The sequence below is a fragment of the Nerophis lumbriciformis genome, linkage group LG01 (assembly GCF_033978685.3).
Source record: "Nerophis lumbriciformis linkage group LG01, RoL_Nlum_v2.1, whole genome shotgun sequence".
Lineage (NCBI taxonomy): Eukaryota > Metazoa > Chordata > Actinopteri > Syngnathiformes > Syngnathidae > Nerophis > Nerophis lumbriciformis.
Window position 1 is genome coordinate 33,112,658 of NC_084548.2, and position 25,197 is coordinate 33,137,854.

Sequence of the window (25,197 nt, forward strand, 5' to 3'; positions counted from 1 at the left end):
AGTGTTTATCTCAGAGCGACAACATGAATACATCAGATTTAGCGTTAGCATTACTATAGCATTTCGTTTTATCAGGTTGAGGCTAATAACTACAAAAATGGCGTATCACTGACTACTTTTACAACATGAAATAATGTAAGTAAGGAATATTTCATGTGATTTACCTTAGTTCCACCCTTTTACTGCCTCCTATTTCACGTGTCACAAAACAACATGGTCTATGTCTGGGTAAGCAGCTCCAGTGGCTGCTTTTAAGTCTGGTTTAATACGTTTTAAATACGTTTAAAAGTGTCTGTCCACTTCTTGTGGCTGTGCATATCAAAACTATGTTTGTAAAAATTATTAAACAGCATTAAACTGTGTACTAGTTAAAAGACTCCGGCTGAGTAAAAATACTGCATGATAGTTCCACTAATCAGCAGTGTTGGGTTAGTTACTGAAAACCAGTAACTAGTTACAGTTACTAGTTACTTTATCTCAAAAGCAACTCAGTTACTTACACCAAAAAGTAATGCGTTACTGTTAAAAGTAACTATTTAGTTACTTTTATTTATTTTTATTTTTTAAGGCCCCCTGAGTGCCCTTTTAGCCTTCATTTCAGTACTGCTATTGCCCTGGAGAATAATACAATCAGTTGATCAACTTGACATGCATTTGCATCACTGAACTCTGCTAAGCAATGTGGTCTACATACAACACACAAAGACAAAGACAAAGATATGCTTCAAAGGGCCAATTTGTTTCAGGTCAGAACAAATTGACACAACTATTTTGAATAGCTGCAAAATAACATAACATAACATACATAAGTAACAAACCGCATAATACCAACATAGCTGTAAACCAAGGAAGGCACACACTACATACACAAAGCCTAACCAGGCCTTTTTTTCTCTCAAGGAATTCTGAAATAAAATCATGTCTGAAGCCCAAAACACTCTACACATTTCCCCAGTTTTAGTTTAGAGATAAGGAAAGATTGGCCTGGCCCACTAGGATCCCTCTTTATGTTTGTGAACTTTATAGTCTATACATTTAGAGTGATGTGATAATCAAACACTCTAGAAGTCTAGAATGAAAGAGTATATAAGAGAATTGACAGAGTGTGTGTACCTTCAGTGCTGCAATGGCTCTATCAATGTTGTCCCGGCGAGCAGTGCCTTGTTAAAAACCAGCCGCTGTTGCTTAGGAGGTGAAGTGTGTCCCTCTTTACTAGCTTCGTCGAAGCATGTTGCTTTTGTAGCTGTTTCAGCAGATTTGAATTGCTAGGATAGGATCTTTGATCCAAGACACAACTTACATTTAAGTAAAATGTTCTTTTCTTTGTGGTCAGCAAAAGAAAAGTAGTGAGAATATGTCCATGTTAAGAAACTCGGCTTCGGGCTTCGCCATGACGTCTTGTTAGTAAACACAGACACGCCCCTCCCACACACACACACATACACACACAAAGAGCGCGCCTCTTCTCCGTCGCCTCTTCTGCAGCACTCCAATAAAACACTCAGATCTTCTCAGTTTCTCGCCGATACTACATAAAAAATTACGTAAAATAACGCAGTAACACATCATGTAGTAACGGTAACTGTTACTGAATATAAAAAATAACACGTTAGATTACTATTTTCCGCCGAAAGTAACGGCGTTACAGTAACGCGTTACAAAGTAACGCGTTAGTCCCAACACTGCTAATCAGCATTCTGTAGCACACAAATGCGGTGACGTCATCAAGCTGAATGGCAGCTTAGAGTAACATCTCCCTCGTCACCAATATTATGGTAACGGAAACCGAAGCTCTTTTGATTTGTGGTGGGGATTTAAATATATATCTAAAGCCAAAATTGGACTAATCTAGTATAAAAATACATATCGTTAAACCCCTTTTTAAGAAAGTAAACACACTTTTTGAGGAAGTAGGCTTAATTGACATAAGGCGAGACTTTTTCCCAGACAGAAGGGATTATACTTATTTCTCTGCTCCGCACTGTCTTTATACAAGAATAGATTATTTTCTAACATTTGGAAAGGATAAAGATAAAATATGTACCTGTGAAATTGGGACAATAGATCTAAGTGACCATGCACCTATATATCTATTGACTTTAATCTGAGGGCAAAAAATAATACATGGAAACTAAACTCAAGTCTGCTGAATGACCTATCCTTTAAGACACAAATTAAATCTGATATTAGTCTCTTCTTGGAGTTCAATGAGACAGGAGAGGTTTCGCCTCCCATGTTATGGGACACCCTGAAGGCTGTTTTAAGAGGGAAAATTATAGCAATATCTTCATTTAAGAAAAAAAATGAGAATACAAAATAAAATGACTTAAAAAAAAAAATAAAAGAATTAAAAAGAAAACACAAACTAGATTTGGCACAGGATACATTAAGGGAAATAAGAAATACTAGGAATGAAATTAACAGTTTGGCCACACAAGAAATTAAAAAAAATCTAATGTTTTTGAAACAGAGACACTATGAAAGTGGCTCCAAGTCTATGAAAATAATGGCCTGGAAACTAAAAAAAAAAAGATAGCGAAAAACACAATTCATAAAATCAGGGATCCAAGAACAAAAGAGATAAAAAACGAAACGAAACGAAATTCAGGAAGCCTTCGAACATTTTATTTAAAACTTTATACTCCGAGGTCTCTAGTAGGAGCATAACCCAAATTGACAGCTTCCTGAACTCCCTGGATTTACCTATTTTAGATGAAAAACAAAACCAAACAATATCTGCAGATATAACTGAAAATGAATTAAAAGTTGCAATTAGTAGGCTTAAATTAAGTAAATCGCCAGGATCAGACGGTTACACGGCAGAGTGGTATAAGGAATTTAAACAATAATTAATACCTGTTTTACTCCCCACATTGAATTGGGTCTTAAAAAAGGCACAAACGCCACTTAGTTGGAGGGAGGCAATTATCTCAGCTATACCAAAAGAAGGCAAGGATAGAATTGAATGTGGATCTTACAGGCCAATATCGATTCTCAATGTAGATTATAAACTATTTACTTCCATTATGGCCAAACTATTAGAAGATTTCTTACCTATATTGATACATAATGATCAAACAGGTTTTATAGATCAACGCCAAACACAAGACAATATAAGAAAGACACTACATATTATGGATCATATACAAAGAAAAAACATTGAAGCAATTGTTATAAGTGTGGATGCTGAAAAGGCCTTTGATTCGGTCAATTGGAATTTTCTTTACAGAGTTCTATATAAATTTGGCTTTCAGGATAAAATCATTAAAACTATACATGTTATGATCCGCTGCCCGGATCATAGTTTGTTTATGTTTGAGTCACATGTGTTTTCAGCACCTTGAGTTTCGTTTGTTTCTGTTGCCATGACGGCAGATTGTACGCACCTGCCTCTGGTTAGTGTTCGGGACGCGCACCTGTTGCCCGGGCACTAATCAGAGGGCTATTTAGTCTTTGCCCTGGCCTCACTCGGTCTGGATTTCTAGTTTGTTTCCATACAACTGATAACGACTATTTTGATTCTTGCTAGCTTTTCACGCTATGCTATTTTTCCCTGCTAGTTCCCACGCTAGTCCTTTTGTTTTTGACTTTTGTGCTATGTGCACGTCTTTTGTTTGTTCCCCGTACGATTTATATTTTCAATAAATAATTTTCCTACCTGCAAGCTGTGTCCGAAGCCGTCTGCATCCTTGGGAGAACAACACCCGCATCAAGATGCGACCAGGTCGTTTCAATACAGGCACTATATAACAATCCTACTGCTAGGATTAAAGTCAATTGATATTTATCAAACAGTTTTACCCTAGAAAGGGGCTCTAGACAGGGATGTGCATGGTCACCATTACTCTTTGCATTATATCTGGAGCCATTAGCTCAGTCTATCAGACAAAATGAAGATATTAAGGGAATCATGGTTAAAGGAAGAGAGTATAAATTGGCCTGCTATGCGAATGACATTTTGCTCTACCTCGGACACCCAACATACTTTCTCCCTAAATTAATGCAATAATTTGAACTGTATGGTCAATTATCAGGATATAAAATCAATATAGGTAAAACCCACCTACTCTCATATAATAACCCACCAGGGGAAATCAGAAGTAGCTAACCTCTGATATGGCAAACAGAGTCTTTTAAATAACTGGGCATTAATTTGTCAAAAGATCTAACACAATTGTCAGAATACAATTATCTATCCATACATAAACAAATATTGAAGAAGAAATGCCCTTCATCCTCATACAAGCAATCCTGGCGGATAGCAATTTACAAGCCCACATAAACAACATTGATAAACCATGGGTGAAATGGACCCTTAAAGTGTGGAAAATGATTATAAAGGAATACAAACTCGAGAGTGATATTGCAGTTCTTAAATGGTGTGCCTATGATAGAGTTTACACCTAATAAATTAGACTCAAGATTTAAGGACTGGATAGCTAAGTGTATAACAGCTTTATGTAGTGTAATGAAAGATGAAAAAATGCTTAGTTTTGAAACTATTAAAAGGACATATATATTAGAAAACCAAGACTGTGTATATGTATGTATATGTGTGTGTATGTATGTATGTATATATATGTGTATGTGTACATATGTGTATGTATATGTATATATGTGTATGTGTGGGTATGTATACATGTATGTGTGTATGTGTATGTATATATGTATGTATGTATATTTCTGGGGGTACGCTCTGGGCCTGCCTGTCAGACGGGGGTCGACGCCTCAGGCTACTGCATCCGAACTGCGTGTCTGGAGCTCCTGGGTCCCGCTGTCCATCCCTTCCGGGTGCCCGTCTTGGTTGGGGCCTGTTGGGCCTAGTCCCTGCGTCTATTGTGGTAGCTTGGTGCTGCAAGGTATTCTGAGGTGCTGCGAGTCGGCCAGTTGCTGGGGTAGTGACCTTGTTTGTCAGCATGTCTGTGATCTTCTTTTAATTCTTTTTTTTAATTTATTTATTTATTTATTTTTTTAAATATATTTTATTAATATTATTTTTTAATTTTTCCCCTCCCTCAGGGGGGGGGCTCGGCGGGGCGGTTGCTGGTTGTTCCATCTCCATCGTTGGGGTCCCTGCGGGTGGGGTGGGTGGTTCCCGTGGCCCTGTGCCTGGGTGGTCCTGCGGCGGCCGATTTGGGTGGGGTGGCCGGGGGCTGGCCTCGCCGCGCTCTCCAGGGGTGGGGGGTGGGCTCGTGGGGGCCCAGTTGCCGGTGGGGCGGTGGCGGTCTTCCCGTCCGGTTGCGGGGGGTCTCTGGGTCCCTCGGGCGGGGCGTCTCGCCTTTCTGCCCGTGTGGGGTGTGGTCTCTCGCTGGCTTGGGGTCTGGCTGTCCCCTGCTTTTCTCGTGCCCTGTCCTCTGCCGGGTGCGTCTGTCTGCGGCCTGCTGCTGGCCCTTGTGGGCGGTACGGTGGGCCGGGCTCTGGGGTTCCTGTCGCTGGCCGGCTTGGCTGCGTGGGGGCGGTGGTCCCTGGTTCCCTGGGCACCACGCCTCCTGTTTGTGGGTTGGGCTCTCGGGGATGATGGGGCCGTGCTCTGGCTCCCACGCACTCTGGGAGTCGAATGTATTGTACATGCAAATTCACATATGCTCACATACGTACATAGGTACCTACGCTCCCACATACATACACAAATACAGTACATATTTACCTACCTAATGTTCGTACATCCACACGCACATTCAATATACAAACATACACATACACATACTGTACATATACATTCACTGTACAAACACATATACACATTCTGTACATATACATTCATTGTACAAACACATATACACATTCTGTACATATACAAGTACATATGCATACTTACACTCATGCACATAATCACGTTTCATCAAACATATATTAACGTTGTTGCCCTAGGGTAAACTGGGTGTAACACATGGCACACTGACAAAGCTTAACCTATTGTGACTATAACAATCTACAAGGTTAATGTAGGTTGCTTCTCTTTCTCCCCCTCCATTTTTCTGCATTCTTTCGTATCTCAAGTTATCATTACGTATATGTATTGTTGCATTTAAACAACTGTATTGTTGATAATAAAGGTAAATTATTGGTATTGTTCATTATCAATAGCGCTATTTCTATTGGTATATGTATTGATCCATTTGTAGTGTAATAATGCTCATTGTCATTTCTGTATTATTTTTTTATTTTTCGCTAACTGCTTATTTGCTATTACTTTTACCATCATATTTGCTGATGTTGCTCTATTGTTGTTGTTGTTGTTTGCTGTTGTTGTTTTTGTCTCTCTGTCTAATCCCCCTCTGTCTTCTTTTTTTCTTTTCTCTTTCTATCCCCTCCTGCTCCGGCCCGGCTGCACTAAATGATAATATAAATACATTTAATAAAGTCAAATACAAATAAGGCAACAAGAGAAGTATCCTACACTTCTCTTTTGTAAAGTAAATCTGAACAGCCGACATGGGCATCTACATCAACTATATGATTTGCCTGAGAAGCTGGACAGGACACAAAAAAAAAAAAAGAAAAAAAAAAAAAGAAAACCAAGACTTCTATCGATATTTGCAGTTGCGGCATTTTGTTAATATGAAGGTGAAAAGTGTCACAAAGACGAGTATATGTTTGATTGAACTCTTTACAAAAGCCTACAATTCAGAAATTATTGATCGAACTGTTTCATGCTTGTATAAGGGTCTGTTGAATATGAAATCAAATTCAACTTCATATATTAAAACAAAATGGGAGAAGGAAGGAGGGATAACTATATCTGAGGAAGAATGGACAATAATATGGAAATATCACTGGACTTGTACCAGCTCACCCAAGTGGAGGGAGTTTGGCTGGAAAAGTTTGATCAGATTTTTTATTACACCTTCTCAGAAGTCTCACTATGATAACAACTCCCCTGCCTGTTGGAGAAATTGTGGGAATTCAAATGCAAACTACTACCATGTTTTCTGGGACTGTTCCACCATAAAAAGACTATTGGAAAGAGAGACACCAAGCTCTACAGGATGTTTTCAAACGTGAAATGCCCCTTGAAAGTAAAACTTTGTTTTTTGGACATGTACCTCAGGACTGGCTGAAGAAAGATAAACACTTAATGAATATCCTACTGGTGGCTTGTAAAAAGACCATTACTAGGAAATGGATATCCCAGGAGAGCCCAACTTTGAAGCAATGGATGGAAACAACAATGGACATATATAAAATAGAGAAGATAACTGCCTTTATTAATTATAAATTGGAGAAATGTACTTCATACTGGGAAAACTGGGTCAACTATGTCACGCCCCATAAGCCTGACTTTAATTTTTCGAATTAGTGATTGTACTGCTTAAAAAAAAAGGATTACTCCCTATATGTGTATAGGTATGTATGTATATATTTGTATATATACATATGTATGTGTGTGTGTATATATATATATATATATATATTTATTTTTTTCTGATTATTATTATTATTAATGTAATATTATTTATTTTTTGTTTATTTAATTGATGTATTTGTAGATATTACTTTGTTTTGTTTTTTGCTGTTTCTTTCTTTTTTTGGGGGGGTAGGTGGTATGGTTGGGATACAAACAAAAAATATTTTGACATTTAGGGCAGACAACAGATATATGATGTATATGAATATGATGTAATGGATAGGAATGTCTAAAGCTGGATGTCAATAAAAATAAAATGGGAAAAAACAAATGCCACATCAATCAATCAATCAATCAATCAATCAATGTTTATTTATATAGCCCTAAATCACAAGTGTCTCAAAGGGCTGCACAAGCCACAACGACATCCTCGGTACAAAGCCCACATAAGGGCAAGGAAAAATTCACCCCAGTGGGACGTCGATGTGAATGACTATGAGAAACCTTGGAGAGGACCGCATATGTGGGTAACCCCCCCCCCTCTAGGGGAGACCGAATGCAATGGATGTCGAGTGGGTCTGACATAATATTGTGAGAGTCCAGTCCATAGTGGATCCAACATAATAGTAAGAGTCCAGTCCATAGTGGGGCCAGCAGGACACCATCCCGAGCGGAGACGGGTCAGCAGCGCAGAGATGTTCCCAGCCGATGCACAGGCGAGCGGTCCACCCCGGGTCCCGACTCTGGACAGCCAGCACTTCATCCATGGCCACCGGACAAGTACCACCTCGTTACTAGGAACTAGTAAAATAGTTACTGTGCAACTTTATTTACCCGGGTCGTTACTAGCGAAAATGCAGAGGATACTTAATTAACTAGAATGAATGGGAACGTTTCTGTAAAAGTTCCTGCAGTAAAAAAAGAGCCCCTTAACCAACATATTTAAAACAATGCATACAATTTACATTTGGTTTGAAAACATGTCAATAAAATCAGTAAGTAAGAAATACTGGATGTGAAAATTACAAATCCCTTCTCTTTAGTGTATTGTTCTCTTGCCATACAAAAAAATAAAGCAGGCTAAGTGTTGTAGAAATGAATATGTACTGTGCTTTGGAGTTCTGAATATTGATCCTAATGATTCCAGATGACCCTGATTTGGAAGAATTCCAGCTGGAAATAGAAGAGTCCAAACTTCAGGCCAGTGTCCAATGCACACCCACACCAGGTCTGTGAATGTTCATCACAATGCATAAAGTTGTATTATGTGAATTCCAATATGACATGTATTTTCTTTTTTTTAAACTGAGAATGGCCTGTACTTTTTTTTGTGTTGCAGGTCCTTTTCGTCCTTGTGACACCCTCCTGGGAAGCTGGTTGGTTCGTGTTGGGTTATGGACCATATCCCTTGTGTCTCTACTGGGGAACAGCCTGCTACTCCTTTCTCTATTTAGCTCACCCAGCTCCATGTCACCACTGAGATTCACAGTTGCCTGCATGGGTGCCTCCAACCTGGTGACAGGCGTGTGTACAAGCACCCTGGCACTTGTAGACATTTTAACATTAGAAGAGTTTAGCCACTTTGGTGCCCGCTGGCAAGGAGGTCCTGGATGTCAGTTGACGGGATGGTTGTGGGTACTTGCCTCTGAGGCAAGCGTGTTGCTGCTGACACTTGCAGCTGTGCAGTGTGGAGTGAGTGTGACATGTGCACGCAGCTATGGGAAATCACCCACCCTCAGGAGTGTACGCACATCTGCACTTTTCTGTTTTACTCTTTCTTTAGGCCTAGCTTGTTTTCCCTTGCTTGGAATTGGGGAGTATGGATCCTCACCTTTCTGCTTACCCACACCTCTACCCTCTTCTACTTCTCAGCAACCAACTGCTTTGATATTCCCCTTAGTGCTCATTATGATGAACACACTGTGCCTACTCATAGTAATATGTTCATACATCCGCCTGTACTGGGAATTACTTCGAGGAGAATGTGAAGGCCTGTGGGACTGTGCTATGATCAAACATGTAGCCTGGCTAATTTTCACAAATGGCCTCCTGTATGTACCAGTCGCTTTCCTTTCAATCTGCTTCCTCCTGGGTCTCCTCTCTCTCGGGGAGGAGGTGTTGAAATCAGTACTTTTACTTCTTCATCCTCTTCCTGCCTGCCTCAATCCCTTACTTTTCCTCCTTTTTACAAGACACTCCCAGTATTTTTTCTGGTCCCGCCCAAAAGCGAGTCCTCAGCTTCGCCGGGAACGCACTCTAGACTCACTGGTTTCTGTGGAGACAGAGAAGAGCTCCTGCTTTGATTCTTCAACACAGGTGTCACTTGCTGATGTGGATACCCTTTGCAGTAGGGACTCTGCTCTCGGCGCACAAATGGATATATTTTCCCACTGCTCCTCTACTTCCTCAGTTCCTCTAATCACTTGTCAGACAACCAGCGCCAGACAAGAACAAGGGAAACTTGACGAAAAAGGCTCTCTGAAGAATCTGAAGCAAGATATTCACAATTGTCCAATACATGGCTTAACCATGACTAACTCTGTGGCCCCAAATGCATAAACTACTTAACTAACTGCCTGAAAACATGGGGAATTACGGACATTCACAAGCCATTATATACAGTTGCAAAAGACCAGTTCTGGGCCTCACAGAACGTTACAAGGAGATCACATGAAACTGAAGAGTATTGATTAAAAACTAATGAACGCCAGAGTGCCTCTTGAAAGGGAAAGTGCAACAACACATTTTTTCTGCATTAAGGAATTAACATCAGATTATGCTCCATGATAAATTTTTTAACACTTAATTTTTAGAACCAACCCAGAGGATTGCATTAGTCAAAGTTGTAAATCCTCAAAGTTCCAGTAAAAGCTGAAAGCTGATCATTAAAAGATGCATCCTTGGAGAACTTTCCGTGGGGTGGATTTAAAATTGTATCGAAAACTTACATGCATAAATGTTCATATTGAAATGTGATTGATCATGGGGCATGCTGTTTAGATGTTTCAGATTGTCTGACTATATATGGATTATATTTAATTGTCTATTTGTATTTTTAATTTACTGGATATTAAGAGATTTATTGTCATGTCATGTATTTAACCAGGTTAAGCTAACATTTCCCATGTCAGTCATTTTCAAATATGTGCAACACATTTAAAGTTGGATTGTTTCTTTCAGATAAGCAACTCTACAGAATAGACTGAATGGGATGTAGCTACCGTATTTTATCTCGCAGACCAGCAGTGTGTATAAACAATGTAACTACCTCTGAACTGGCACGATATTGACTCTTTTTTATGACAACACCAAATATTTTGTACATTAAGTTAATAAATGCAGTTTAACAAAAATAAAATCATGTGTTGCTATTTAGGTTGTACACACTACTGTGTATACAAATGAAAAGCATATGTTTGAATAAAAATAACGCTATACTGTACAGCAACCACTCTGGTCTCACTGCTGTTCAAAAGCAATCACCACAAAAAGCCCTACTTTGTATTTTTTTAATATTTACTAAAACACAAACATGCAAATACCTGTACATATGTAGCTACTGTATATTATAGGTACGTGAATGATTGTGAAAATGTATCAATAAAATAATGCAAATAAACAGCAAAATACATGTCTCTCAAAAGTAAAGCGGCACGTGGCTTTAACAAGGTGGTTGCCACTATACACATGTTCTCTTTGCTAGCTTGCCTTTCTCCTGCTGTGCACCAGAAGCTTCTCTTTTGCGCGATGATTCATTCTCTCGTACATTGTTTTGGCTGATCTCCAAGATTGTCTGAACAAAGACAGGGATGCACTATTTAATATTATGCCCACCAAATAAAATAGTCAAAATGAAATACATATACAGTATTATTAATTTAAGAATAAATGAGTCAACATTCAAGCATGTGCACCTCAGATTCATATACTGTATCTAAAGAATAATCTTACAAGTAAGCAAGTAACTAGGAAACAACAATTTGGTGTGATTATATGGTCATGAACATGGATCTCTGTATATAGTTGCATCTAAATATATGCCAATTATCTATTTTCTATCTATACCACTTATATTTCCTAATTAGAATCACAGTTAAGGGGACGGTGTACAACCTGGACTGGTCGCAAATAAATCACAATGCACATAAACAACCATTCACACCTTTGGACAGAGTCTCCAATCAGCATGTTTTGAGGATGTAAGAAGAAGCTGAAGTAATCATAAAAAAATCCACGCGGAGAACATGCCACATTAACACAAATATGTTTTCCTGTGAAAATTTTAACCATTGATCTCCTGACTATTAGTCTGACATGCTAACCAGTAGGCCACTGTGTGGCATTTGCGTATCATATGTGCAGCACTTACTGTATACTTGTTTCCTCACTCCCTTAATGCCTGTGTAACTTTGTCATTATAACCATTATTAGCATAAGTAGTTAATAGTGAGGTTATACAAAGGTAAGTTATTATTGTATAAAGAGTGTGGCCTTTCACTAACTTGTAAGTGCCTTAAGAAAACTGATGTAATTTGGCATTAAAAGAATCTAAATCCATTTCAAATGAAAAAAAAGCCTTACCGTGATCTTCTGAACAGCATGTTCTTCTGTGCATTTCCTGGCCTTCTGCATAAACATCTGTTTGTTGTATCTGAACTCTGATGCCTACATGAAAAAAAAAATGCATTCTGCAATTCCCCAATGTCACATAAAAAATGTAGGGTTCTTACACTTGATCCATCAATGACTTTACTGAAACCTTATACTCAATTTCCATGACAATAAGAATATATTTTATCTCAATGGGAACACCAACAACTAATTACAACACTATTTGTACTTATTGTAACACTAAGTCAAATTAAGTTTACATCAGAAACATATGGTGTCTCTCTAAAACAGAAAAACACCAGACAGGCACACCTAGCTACATCTTCTCATATTTCAGCTCAGTTTAGACTTTACTTCTGCTCCATCACACAGCCTCACAAATAAATCAATTTGTTGTTTAAGCTTTCGTCAAACATTACATATGTCATTTGTTGGGACACTAATCACAGTAAGAGTCTTTTAGAGTGCAAAGCAAGCCGAAAAGCACGGACATAGGCACTACTGTTCTCACCACAGGCAAGGCCGCTTTAACGCACAGGCTTAACTGGGCTGAAGCCAAGGGGCCCCCACCCACTTAGAAGCCCTTGATTTTGACGGCGGAATGAAATGATTGGTGTTCATAACTGTCAATCACAGACAGATCTGCTTTGTATAGTGGTTGTGTACTCTCCCTCTTGGCTGCGTTGTGTTTTTTCCCTACTGCTCTGAGCGGGGCGCGAACCCAGGCTACCAGCATGAGAGGCAAGCATGCTGACTACTAAGCTAAAAGCACAGGCTAAATGCCAGGTCGCCAGCACTACTGTTGAAGTTGGCTGGCCTCTAGTACACTCACACAGACGTGCATGCGGCCATCGCAAAGGCGATGTATTCATGACCAAAATTATTTTAAAAAGGAATGATATTTTTGCATTGTTGCTGTTCTTTTAGGGCTGGACAAGTAATCACATTTTAATCATCCATCCATCCATTTTCTACCGCTTATTCCCTTCGGGGTCGCGGGGGGCGCTGGAGCCTATCTCAGCTACAATCGGGCGGAAGGCGGGGTACGCCCTGGACAAGTCGCCACCTCATCATGGCTTCACAAAATCGTAAAAATATTATAATCGAAAAAACTAAACAACTACCGTATTTTTCGGAGTATAAGTCGCTCCGGAGTATAAGTCGCACCGGCTGAAAATGCATAATAAAGAAGGAAAAAAACATAAGTCGCACTGGAGTATAAGTCGCATTTTTTTGGGGAAATGTATTTGATAAAACCCAACACCAAGAATAGACATTTGAAAGGCAATTTAAAATAAAGAATAGTGAACAACAGGCTGAATAAGTGTACATTATATGACGCATAAATAACCAACTGAGAACGTGCCTGGTATGTAAACGTAACATATTATGGTAAGAGTCATTCAAATAACTATCACATATAGAACCTGCTATACGTTTACCAATGAAATCTTATACGTCTAGTCTCTTACGTGAATGAGCTAAATAATATTATTTGACATTTTACGGTAATGTGTTAATAATTTCACACATAAGTCGCTCCTGAGTATGAAAAAAAACTGCGACTTATAGTCCGAAAAATACGGTAATGGGCCACGCAATGTGCATGCAAATTCTAGAGTGTGTGACAGTAAAACAGGTGAGGAGCGAATGAGTGCAAACAAGACCATGTCAACAAGAAGTTTTGTTTCTCATCATTGTTGCTACTTTTTATTTGGTACAGCACGAATATGCCTAACCAATGATCACTAAACTAAAAAAAATAAAAAAAGTAAGGCAATATGATTTCTGCGTTCACATAACCACGAATGGAATCACAGAATTGGCTAATAAAACGGAATCGACTATTAAACCCAGAATAATAAATGTGAGTGAATAGCTGTCATCGTAAGAAGAAGGAACATTTGTTTGGGAAAATAATTTGCCCTGGACTGCTCATTCATCCCAGAAACACTGAACTACCCTGTCCTGAACTAAACAATGTAGAGATGGCCACTTGAAACCGCGACTAAAATACGAAGCTAAAGCTAGCAAGAACAATCTACATACCCACAATACATCTTAACTGCTTGTGTTGTTGTGAACGACATCATTGATGTAAGATATATGTACACATAGGATAGCAGTCGCAACTTGAGAGGCTCTCTCTCTTTTTTTTTTCTTTTTTTTATGTAAAACCTTCAAGTCGTATCAAAATGTGTCAAGCGAAGAACAGCAGCACATTTCCCCCTTCAGAATAACAGACCTGTGTGGAGAATTCGGTCTGACTGAAAATAAAATTATCAAAAAAAGTACCTGCCAAAATTATAATGCTTTGACTTGAAATACTGGTCCAAAGATGTATTGCAACAACAAATGTAAGGATTTTTGCATTTAATTAACAACAATTGTATCTAATCTAATCTAAAGGTTGTCTAATGTATGACACAAAAAGCACACATTTTTGAAAAACTAAATGTTATTGTTTTTATATTACTATTGTTGATTAAATGTATTGTTAGTACTATTATTTTACATGCTGTAGTTTATTTGCTACAATGTTTTTTTAACTGAAACATATATCTTTTAAACTCACAACTGGACTGTTTGGGTGTCTTAGAAGACATTTCGCTGCTCATTCAAGTAGGCTTCATCTGTTAGTGCTCGTAAACTTAGATCTGACCAATCTAGACATAATCCAAGTCTATGAGCACTAACTGATGAAGCCTACTTGGATGAGCGGCGAAACGTCTTCTAAGACAAACCATACAGTCAAGTTGCGATGCCCTGAGATGACTATGACCTGGATGAATGAGAACATTCACAGACATTAGGGATATCACGGTATTGTGAGATGACTATGACCTGGATGAATGAGAACATTCACAGACATTAGGGATATCACGGTATTGTGACTAAATTTTCACGGTTATTATTATCGCGGTAATTTTAAATCTGTTCAAAATTTTCAAAAACTACTTACAGTATACTGAAATCTTTTAACCAAGTTAAAAGACCACACAAACACTTTCAAAATGAATGGATGTACCTCAAGTAGAAAATTGAATGTGCATATCGAAGCAACAAGCATTGTAAACAAAGTAACATGGCAGAAACCAAATAACACTATAATTAAATACAAATAAAAGTGAACATTTCGCAAGATGGCACCTGATGGACATAAGACGTAACTGCACTTTTTTTCTTTATGTAAAAAAAAGTGTAATGTATGAGATCTAGTCTTACACACAGAACTGCACGATTATGGGCAAAATAATAATTACGATTAATTTTATCAATATTGAAATCACAAATATTAATCAGGATTATGTTAGGTAAAACAGTGTTGGAGTGTGAACATGACGCTATCATGTAATTTGTAATATCTAATAAAAATGCTCGAGATAAACGATATCTATATATTTAAAGACAAATATTTGTGTTTTTGTTCATTAATAGTATCAGCTTTTTTATTACATGACACCTTTATCTCTATTTTTACATTTTCATAGAGAAAGGTATTTTTAAGTTATGGACATACATTTACATGTTGGGACAGATCCATTAAGAGGTTAAGCAGAAATCTGTCGTATAGGTATTAATTATACACCATAAAACATTAACAAAATGCTATGTCACATAAATGGTTATTAAAGTAATTACTTTGTGGAATGAACAAAACACAAGTAATGTCTAAAACATGGTGTTTACTTTTTGATATCAATATAAAACACAAAGCAGTTTGGCTAATGAAGATAAAGTCAAATAAACAAGCTTTGTTGTTCTCCAACAACCATCTACCTCAGTGCAACAGTTTGGCCAACAAAAAAAACCAGGAGTGATACCTTTCACATTTAATACATAATATTTGTGCCTCACCGACAACTCAGCCTGCGTTCAATTCGATGAGATGACAAAACATTTTAGCTAGTGTTGATGTTATTGGAACACTGCCAATGCTAGCAGTTAAAATAAAGGACGAGCGAGCATCCCAGTAAACAAACTTAAGACTTTATAAACAAGTTGTGGCAACGTTCCCGACATATCACCTGCTGCACGGTAACTCTCAGTCCTTGCAGCTGATGGACGAACGCTAGTTGCACGTTCAAAATGAAACCGCAACATCAAATATTTTTCTCCTCCAACAGCATTGCGCTCTTAAACGCACACCGAGACTCCACAGAAGTAGAAGCGATTGAAATGAAGTGAAACGAACGATCGGCTCCGTTTACTCGGAAGGAACATTTTCAAAACAAAGTCCGTGTAGTCACTGCCATGTTTTCTCGAGGCCTAACGGTGCTTCAGTTTTCAGGAAGTAAGGAGTGTTGCCTATATTTAAATTAGTTTTCAAGCTACAATAAATACTGATAAATAAATTGTGTTATTAATCATTATTACAATATCCATCAAAACAATTGCGATTATTATTTTTGCCATAATCGTCAAACCCCAAGTTCTTTTGAGTAAAATCATGATTTTTTTTTTCAAACTGATTTTTGGGGGGTTGGGGTTGTGGTGGTGGGGCACAAGGGCTTGAAATCCTCTGAGACCCTGGGCCACCCCTTAGGATAAGGAGGCTCTGACCACAGTTACATTTCGCTGGAACATGGTTGTCCGGGAACATGGCGACGAAAAGACGGCCCGTGTCCTCGGAGGACTTGAATGAGTAGTATGGATTCACGTATTTCATACTTTCAGGCATAAATGAAAAATACGTGACGTATCATATTTAAACTATATACATGTATGAAATTAACTTGAACCAACCATTTTTGCGCCAATAGTATCTCAGGTTTGAGGATTAAATTTTTTGGAGAAATGGCAGTTATTTGCTTTGATGCTGTGGAAACCATACTATAATGTTGTTGGCTGTCCTAACAACATTAGGGTTAATAAACTCACCTGTGGGTATTGCGCTACTAGCAACTCTGGCTACTGATTTGTGCTTTTTCCCCTTCAAGTGGCATATTTGAAAGGTCAAATGTTTTACAGCACAGTTTGCATTCAACACCTCTCAGATCAGTGACCTTTGCCAGCCACAATTTGTATTTATCCTTAAAAAGCCATGTATTAACGCTTCACTTCGTTGGCATTTTTCCAGCATTGTCACCTCACTAGTAGAAGTAACAAGCTAGTGGGTGCGCCTGCAGTTTGTAAGCCCTTGCACAGGACATGCCCACACAGACTAAAGTACGGTAAATAAATTTTTCACATGACCAAAATATGACGTGCTGTAATAATTTACATTTATATTACGACAGATCCATTTTGTTTAGATTAATTCAACCTTGTATATATTTTCATGACTTTACCAAACCTTCTGAAAAAATAATATTTTCCGTAACTTTTCCAGATTTCTCATGACTGTAAAAAACCTGCAAATACTACCAAATGCATTTTGTCAGGGTCCAATGTTGTTTGAGACACAGACTTATGTATACCTTCCTGAGAGGTGGCGTAGCTCAGATGGTGGAGCGGCCATCCAGAAACTTGAGGGTTCCTGGTACAAATCTATCTTCCGCAATCACTGCTGTTGTGTCCTTAGGCACAACACTTCACCCACCTTGATCCCAGTGCCGCACACACTGGTGTATGAATCTGAATGCATTTTTGGTGGTGGTCGTAGAGGATGTTGGCGCAAATTGGCAGCCATTTTTCCCTTGGTCTAACAGTGCAACTGTGACTACAAATGTAGCTTACAGCCATAACAGTGTGAATGTGGAGCGAATGAATGATGGGTTCTGAGTTCTCACTGTAAAGCGCTTTAAATGTCTAGAAAAGGGCTATATAAATTTAATCCATTATTAAATGTATTATTAGTATTCAACCAGTAGATCAACACTTCTGCAAATAAACTGCTTGTTCTAAAGACATAGAATAACAAATTAAAGGTTCTCAGTTCTTGCTGGAGAATATGCAAACATACTGAGCTGCAGTACAATGATTCCAGTTGAAGATACACATTAAGTAAAAGTAAGTAAAACTCACTATATCAGCCATTAGAGGGTCATCTGGGTTTGGTTCTGCCATCAGAAGTTGGATGGAGGTAAGGACTGTTGGGATGTTTAGGGAGGGCTTCCATGCTCCCTGTTAAAATATAATACAAATAAATATTACAATACACAAACAAGAAGCAAGCAACACATTACCACATGCACTTTAACCTAGTTTATTACAACCTTTGGTGGGAGTTTGAGAGCGTCATGACAGATACGTCCTGAACTGTCAATGTTTGGATGGTAGATGGGTGTCAAAAATCGCATTTTGGGAGGCTCAAATGGGTATCTACAAGAAGCACATAGCTGGTGTCATTGGTGAAAAAAGCGAACGTCTCACAAATGTTACAGGGTCTCTGCAGGTTTCAACAAGTCAAATTTAAGACTTTTCAAATATTTTTTTAGACCATATTGAAAATAATTTAAGACCATTTCACATCTATACAGACAAAAAAGTTCAAAGGCATAAAGGAAAACCAGAGGGCCAGAATGAACTGTAAGTATATGAATTCATTCACTGCTCTTTTACATTGGAACACAAAATGGTAAAACCAACTAAATACATTAGAAGTTTCTCTACTGTAAACTACCGGTAATAGAAAAAAAAAATATTAGAAGACATAACCATATTTTAGATTTGCCATAGAACCGTTTTCTTGCAGAAGGTTCAGTGTGCTTCATATCAAGTGTTTTCATGTAACAACACCCAGAATGTCAGCAATTGTAAAGTGCAACAATATATTGTCTGTGAAAGACATTGTTAGCACCTCTGCTAAAGCTGAATGGTTAACTTTTGTGAACAGATAAAAAACATCTACAGTACTACTACTGTTTCTGCACAAAATTGTGAAAAACAGTGCAGACATAGGTATTGTCTAAAAAGGAAGAAGGCGATTATGGCTTTGCAAGTCTCAAACATAACTTGGATGTGAATGTGGATAACATTCAAATTTGCTCAGCTCATTTTGTATCTGGTATGTATGAATACATTTGTACAGATTTTCATGACTTCTTTTTTTCAACATATTGATAATAAACAATGGCATTTTTTTATTCAAGCATGACATTCACAAATCTCCTTTGCTTTCCTCACCCCACCATAAATTCTGTGTAAACACTTACCAGGCAGTCTTTAGAGCTTAGTTGTTGTATAAACTTGGAGAAAAGATTAGGCATGAGAAGTTGACCTGAAAATATTGGAATAAATAATATAAATAATATGAGAATTATGTTGTTTTATAGTTTTACTGCTGTGAGTACACTACTACCACAGATAAATTAGCGTGTGCGTATGTAATTTCACTAGTAAACATCTCCTTTGGCAATTAGTGCCAGTTTACCTCCATAACGCCCCTTTGGGAGGGTGTTAAGTTGATCCTTTCATAGTTGTGCAAATATTTGTAGCGTTTCAGCATCTTTCCCGGATTTTTTACTTTTACATTATCATTACATTCACTTACACCACAATGTTTACAAACGCTTCCCTCCTCGATGGCTTCACATCTGGGTCCTTAACACTTTATGTTTCAATCCACCGGCTTCAAGCATGCATTAAATTGATCGTTCTGAACCATAAATCGTTGAACTTGCACTTACCCATCTAATGCAAGTAATTCAGCTTTGCTGTGAGCTTTTGTTTAGCTTTCTCCGCTGCTATGCTCAACTGTAACAACACAACGCTGCGCGAGCACACCACACCAGCTGGTGATGTGCTATAAATTCGGACCGGGGTAGCACTGATAGTCTACTTTGGTTCTGATTTTGTAGTTACGTTATAGCGTTCTCAAAAATCGAAACATTTAAAAGCAAGACTGAAGTCAATGCAAGTTTTAAATAAGAGTAGCGTTAAAAGATGTATAAGACCTTTCAAAATCGCCTTTAAGACCTTTCATGGTGTTTTAGACATTTGAAAGCCTTAAATTCAAATTGTCGGATTTAAGACTTTTTAAAACTTTTTCAGACCCTGCGGATACCCTGTGTTACCTCTCTGGAACTTTGACCTCCAGGGAAAAGATTCCACCTTCATACGGAGTTCCCACTCCACCAACTATTTCTGTAAAGAATGACAAAGGGATTATAACCAGTGAGATGAAATTATTCAAATTAAGTTATGCAAAATATTGAACAATGTGTTCAGTGTTTCCCACAAACTGGCAATCATGGCCAGGGTTGATGAGAGTGTGTGGCTGGGGCACTGTCAAAATGAGATCATCATTAAACCTTCATAATTGGCAGTGATCCGTTAAATGTTACACTTATATTTAAAGACACATTTGTGTTATTAATCGTAAATATCAACATATTGTTTTCTTGTTATATGATATTGTTTTGCTGCATTTTTCAAATGTTGCTTATTTTATAACTACAATGTAACACAGTCCGCACTTTGTACATTACTGGTTTATTTACATATATTATTATGCCCGCTCTGAATGTTGGAATTTAGTTTGGCACATAGGTAACCAGGCCTTCAAATTAGAGATGAAAAAATGTCCCACTTGAGGTTGCTAATTGATAGTCTCTACAATAAAGTTATTGTAAAACTAAGCACACAAAGGGAAGTACATTAATGTACACAGCTGATCCTGGAGGTACCCAAATCAAAGCGCAAGCTCAGAGGGGACAGAGCCTTCTCTGTCGCGGGTCCCAAACTCTGGAACGATCTCCCTCTCCATGTGAGACAGGCCCCTTCTTTGGCTATTTTTAAGACCCTTCTTAAAACCCATTTTTATTCACTGGCTTTGAACCCAGCATGAGACTTTAAACTGTTAACATTTTTAACTGTTTTTAACTGCTTTTTATCTAACAAATTGTTCTAAGGATAATTTGTATTTGCTTTTTCAATGTGTATTTTACTTCTGTTTTAAATGTTATTTTTTTAGTCTGTCCTTTACCTCAATTTATTTGTGGTTTACAGCCCTTTGTTCTTCAACTGTGGTTGTTTTTAAAAGGGCTTCATAAATAAAGTTGGTATGGTATGGTACACAAAGTGCACATACGTACATGTAAGAATCATGTTAAATCAACAATACAGTTTGGTATAAACTGAAAAAAGCAATGAAACTAAATGCAGCTGAGATAGGCTCCAGCACCCACCGCGACCCCAAAAAAGGGACAAGCGGTACAAAATGGATGGATGGATGAAAAAAGCAATGAAACTATACAGAATAAAGGGTGGCTCTTATGCCAACATACTTTACATTGACAGGCTAACAAAAGTTAGCACCACTGCGGTCGTTTTAAAATTGTACAAAATGTTGTATTTTAATGGAACAAAATTCACATGAAATATAAAATACATTTCTAATTGCAGGCATACTCATCAAACTGTGGAAACCAAGACTGACTTTTAACTTTGTACTTTTGGGCCAGTCTGCTTCTCTGCACTTTGAAGCCTGTTCCATCAAACCTCAAACTCTAAAACAAGCAACGTATTCAATGTTTTGTTGAACATGCTTGGCAGGAGATGGCAGCACATGCATCACTTGGAAAGTGAAGTGTTATCTTCCTTTATCCCACAATCTTAAAAAAACAACAACATTGCATTGCATAAAACAAACATGTACTTGTTTTCACAGAATACAATTATTATAAGCAAAGAAAAAAAGAAAAAATACACATCTATTTGTATGAGTCGCAAGAGGATAGGCCTATGCCATAATAGTGATACATTATTGTAAGGCACCAAATAGAGTGTTTTATTAACATGGGCTTGTTTGGCATTTCTTACAAACAATTTGCTAATTGACAATGTCAGGATCGGCCCCAGCTCTCAAATGAAACTGGTCAGAATAAACTTTTTTAACCCTCGAGTCCATTTAATTTAAGACTATGTGAAAAGGGCAACTGCAGTTTTTTTGGAACTTTACCGGTCATTTAGAATCATAATGAGAAACAAGAACATATTCTAAAGATTAAAAAAATGCTTCCAAGATACAGCTAATTAGATTATACCTATTCCTATCCCTAAACATACATAATGTAGTAACAGACACCTTCATAACAATATGTAATATGTACAATATTTACCATATTATGGTCATTTTAAGCATTACCAGAACTTATTCCTGGGCGCATTAATTTTGGTGCCCATTAAAGCGGACTTCCTACTTTCAGCAGCAAATGTGTGTTCCTACTTCCGGCAACATGCATGTGTGTAATCTAACCATGGCAGAGTTTGTAATAGACGACAAACTACATACACCACCACCACAGATATCTTGGCAGTTTAGGGGAACCCTGCATAACAAAGTTACATAAATGATAAAGTACATACTTTATACTTGATGAAGTACCCTTTATACCCATAAGAGAGTCACATATACGATAATAAAGTACATCCCTTTTTGGCAACCAAAAATACATTAATCTAATGAATACATACACACACTGTATTAATATGTATTATGTGCATGAATAAAGAACACTTATCATTGTATGTAGCTTTTAAACAAAGAGGTTTTAGCACAACATCGGATCTACAACAGTCCTTCACAATTGATATCATAGAAATGGCCAACTCTTATTTTTCCGGACAGGATAAAGGCTTAAATAATTTCTAACACATCTTTACAACAACCACACATACAAATGTTTTTCTTAAATGTAGTAATCAGTTGTGGACAGACAAGCCCTAGCATTGCAGCTTTAACAAGCGTGTGCGCTCCCGCAGCAGGGATCCATTTTTGGCTGGGGCCGCCCTGGAAAAATGTTATGCCCTCCCCTAGAATATTTTTCTGCAGCCAGGTCTGCCTATTAGGCTATGTCTACACTAAGCCGGATAACCCCTTAAACGAATAATTATTTAGCCTAAGCCCCGTTTCAGCCACACTAAACTATCGTTTAAGGTCCCCCTCTGCAGACATTTTTTTTACACGGGTAAGTGCGCCGTGTATTTCTTGAATCTCCGGCTCTTAGCTTTGTATGGACTCGTTGATCGTTTACAAACTGAGTTCGGAGAGGAAGTGACGCCAGAAAGACCGCACCCCACACAGGAAGTGACGTCAGAAAGAACGCGCCACAGCCAGCTTCATAATAAAGCGGTTTCGTAACTCGCAGCTAACCACTGGAAATATGGAGGCAAGTCATCCAGACATGCCCGTGGATCTCCTTCCGTCTGTACAGACGCCTGTGGAAATCACACATGAATACCTTAAGACAGTGGTTCTTAACCTGGGTTCGATCGAACCCTAGGGGTTCGGTGAGTTGGGCTCAGGGGTTCGGCGGAGGTCAAGACACACCCGACTCATCGTATAAATAAAAACTTCTCCCTATCGGCGTATTACGGATACGGCAACAACAGAAGTCAGACTGATTTGCAGGTGTGTAATTTGTTGTGAGTTTATGCACTGTGTTGGTTTTGTTCTTTGAACAAGGTGATGTTCATGCACGGTTCATTTTGTGCACTAGTAAAAAAAACATGGTAACACTTTAGTATGGGGAACATATTCACCATTAATTAGTTGCTTGTTAACATGCAAATTAGTAACATATTGGCTCTTAAATAGTCATTATTAAGTACTTATTAATGCCTTATTTGGCATGGTCTTATTATAACCCTAACCCTGGCCCTAACCCTCTAACCCTAACCCTAACCAAATAAACTCTAAATTAAGTATTTTTTACTTAGAATATGTTCCCCATACTAAAATGTTACCAAAAACATATAACTTTGTCTTGAATTTGAAAAAAAACAAAAAAACATTTCATTTTTCACTAAAGAAGGGTTCGGTGAATGCGCATATGAAACTGGTGGGGTTCGGTACCTCCAACAAGGTTAAGAACCACTGCCTAAAGAGAAAGTGATTGCAGCTATTTGGGATACAACACTTCTCAGACGGCAAGAGAACTTTTCAATGTCCAGGTCAGCTGTGAATCTACTTAGCGAAAAACTTTGTCCATTTGTCGAAGGAGAGACAACGAGAATGCAAGCTCCCATGGATGTGATAAAAAAAGGTAGCGTGTGCTTTTATTGCCTGGCCGTCGAGGGAAAACTACAGAAAACAGCGACTGCATTTGGACTAGCAAAGCAGACTGTATCAGTTATTGTCCGCCATGTATGCCGCGGACTCAACCTCTAGGTCCAGAGTATATAAAGTCACCAAAAACGAATGGACAAAGAAGGTGAAGGCAAAAGAGTGAGGAGTGTCCTGACCAGATAACTAGATCCCTAGTTTGATCGATGTAAAATGTTCTTTATCACATTGTTTACGTGTCTAATAAAGATGTGATGCACTACAATAGGGCCTCATAGCACACTGGATTCCAGTTAATTGAAATACCACAACACTGGATATTGTTCAGATCAGTTACATTTAAGAACTTGCACACAAAGCAACAATGGAGGTGACTATGACGTGTGCATTTTCCGCGCATGCGTTTTAGGTCACGTTGCATCAGCGGACGGAGGGGGTCTTAAACGGTGGCATGTTGTGTGTGGACACGGATAAGGTTAGGTGTGATTGATTGAAACTTTTATTAGTAGATTGCACAGTACAGTACACATTCCGTACAATTGACCACTAAATGGTAACACCCGAATACGTTTTTCAACTTGTTTAAGTCCACGTAAATTAATTCATGGTAACCTGGATAACCTTTTCCGGCTTAGTGTAAACGGGGACTTAGTCTACATATAGAAGAAGGCGCATGCCCTCTATTTTAGGTGGCCTCCCTAATGTATTGGTTGTAACCCCACCTCAAAATAGTCTGGATCCGCCCTTGATACTTACGAGCACGCAGGTCGTCAATGCGTTCTTCGGTCTGCCAACATGTGATCCCTGGAGGAGGTTCAGTGCCCAGCATCTGAAGTTCTCTCTTCAAACGGGAAGCTCTCTGCATCCTGTTGGACGGAGGAGAAGCTGAATACCAAATGACCTAAAGATATGCGTTGTATGTCTTCGGGGGTGTAAAAACATTCGCTAAAACTCGCCGTGTATAATTTTATATTACGAGTGAGTGCGTTCAAAATAGCACGACATGATTCAAACTAATTTGGCATGGCTAGCTTAGCTTGGAGATACGTTTTGTTCGGCTAACTAAGGTTATGTCATTTCGCCAAGAATAACCACACGGGTGATACAATCACACACAGCTTACTTTATGCAAAACTATGTTTTTTCCTCCTCTTTTTTCTTCTGCTTTCGACTTCCGTTTAATATCGAAGACAAGCGAGTCCGTTTATATTTCCCTCTTGCAACGTCGTCATCAAAGTTTTTCTTCTTCTTCATTTTATAGTGGGTCGCAACCAACGTTATAGGTGCA

At 38.3% G+C, this 25,197-nt stretch overlaps 2 protein-coding genes across 5 annotated transcripts in view; one reads left to right on the forward strand and one right to left on the reverse strand.

The window, feature by feature from the left end:
- lgr6 (leucine-rich repeat containing G protein-coupled receptor 6) overlaps window positions 1-10,691 on the forward strand; it is a 91,141-nt gene extending 80,450 nt beyond the window's left edge. For all 4 annotated transcript variants that reach the window (XM_061979825.2, XM_061979840.2, XM_061979834.2 and 1 more), the window contains 2 exons: window positions 8,496-8,576; window positions 8,688-10,691. In XM_061979825.2, the coding sequence (XP_061835809.2) occupies window positions 8,496-8,576; window positions 8,688-9,907 (1,301 nt within the window). In that variant the 3' untranslated portion in view covers window positions 9,908-10,691. The remainder of the gene's footprint in view (window positions 1-8,495; window positions 8,577-8,687) is intronic.
- A 152-nt stretch (window positions 10,692-10,843) lies between these two features.
- Window positions 10,844-25,197, reverse strand: ube2t (ubiquitin-conjugating enzyme E2T (putative)). The gene is made up of 7 exons (XM_061979851.1): window positions 25,033-25,197; window positions 24,666-24,775; window positions 19,918-19,987; window positions 18,118-18,223; window positions 17,927-18,025; window positions 11,930-12,013; window positions 10,844-11,141 (listed from the first exon to the last, which is right to left on the reverse strand). The coding sequence occupies exons 2-7, from the start codon at window positions 24,772-24,774 to the stop codon at window positions 11,028-11,030; spliced, it is 582 nt and encodes a 193-aa protein (XP_061835835.1). The 5' UTR covers window position 24,775; window positions 25,033-25,197; the 3' UTR covers window positions 10,844-11,027.

Excerpts from the sequence above, each read along its gene's own strand:
- ube2t (XM_061979851.1), bottom strand. The coding sequence starts at position 24,774 with ATGCAGAGAGCTTCCCGTTTGAAGAGAGAACTTCAGATGCTGGGCACT. Across the intron at positions 19,988-24,665 it reads CATTGACGACCTGCGTGCTC|AAATAGTTGGTGGAGTGGGA; the intron begins GTAAGTATCAAG and ends CATTCTTTACAG. Across the intron at positions 18,224-19,917 it reads GAGGTCAAAGTTCCAGAGAG|ATACCCATTTGAGCCTCCCA; the intron begins GTAACACAGGGT and ends TGCTTCTTGTAG.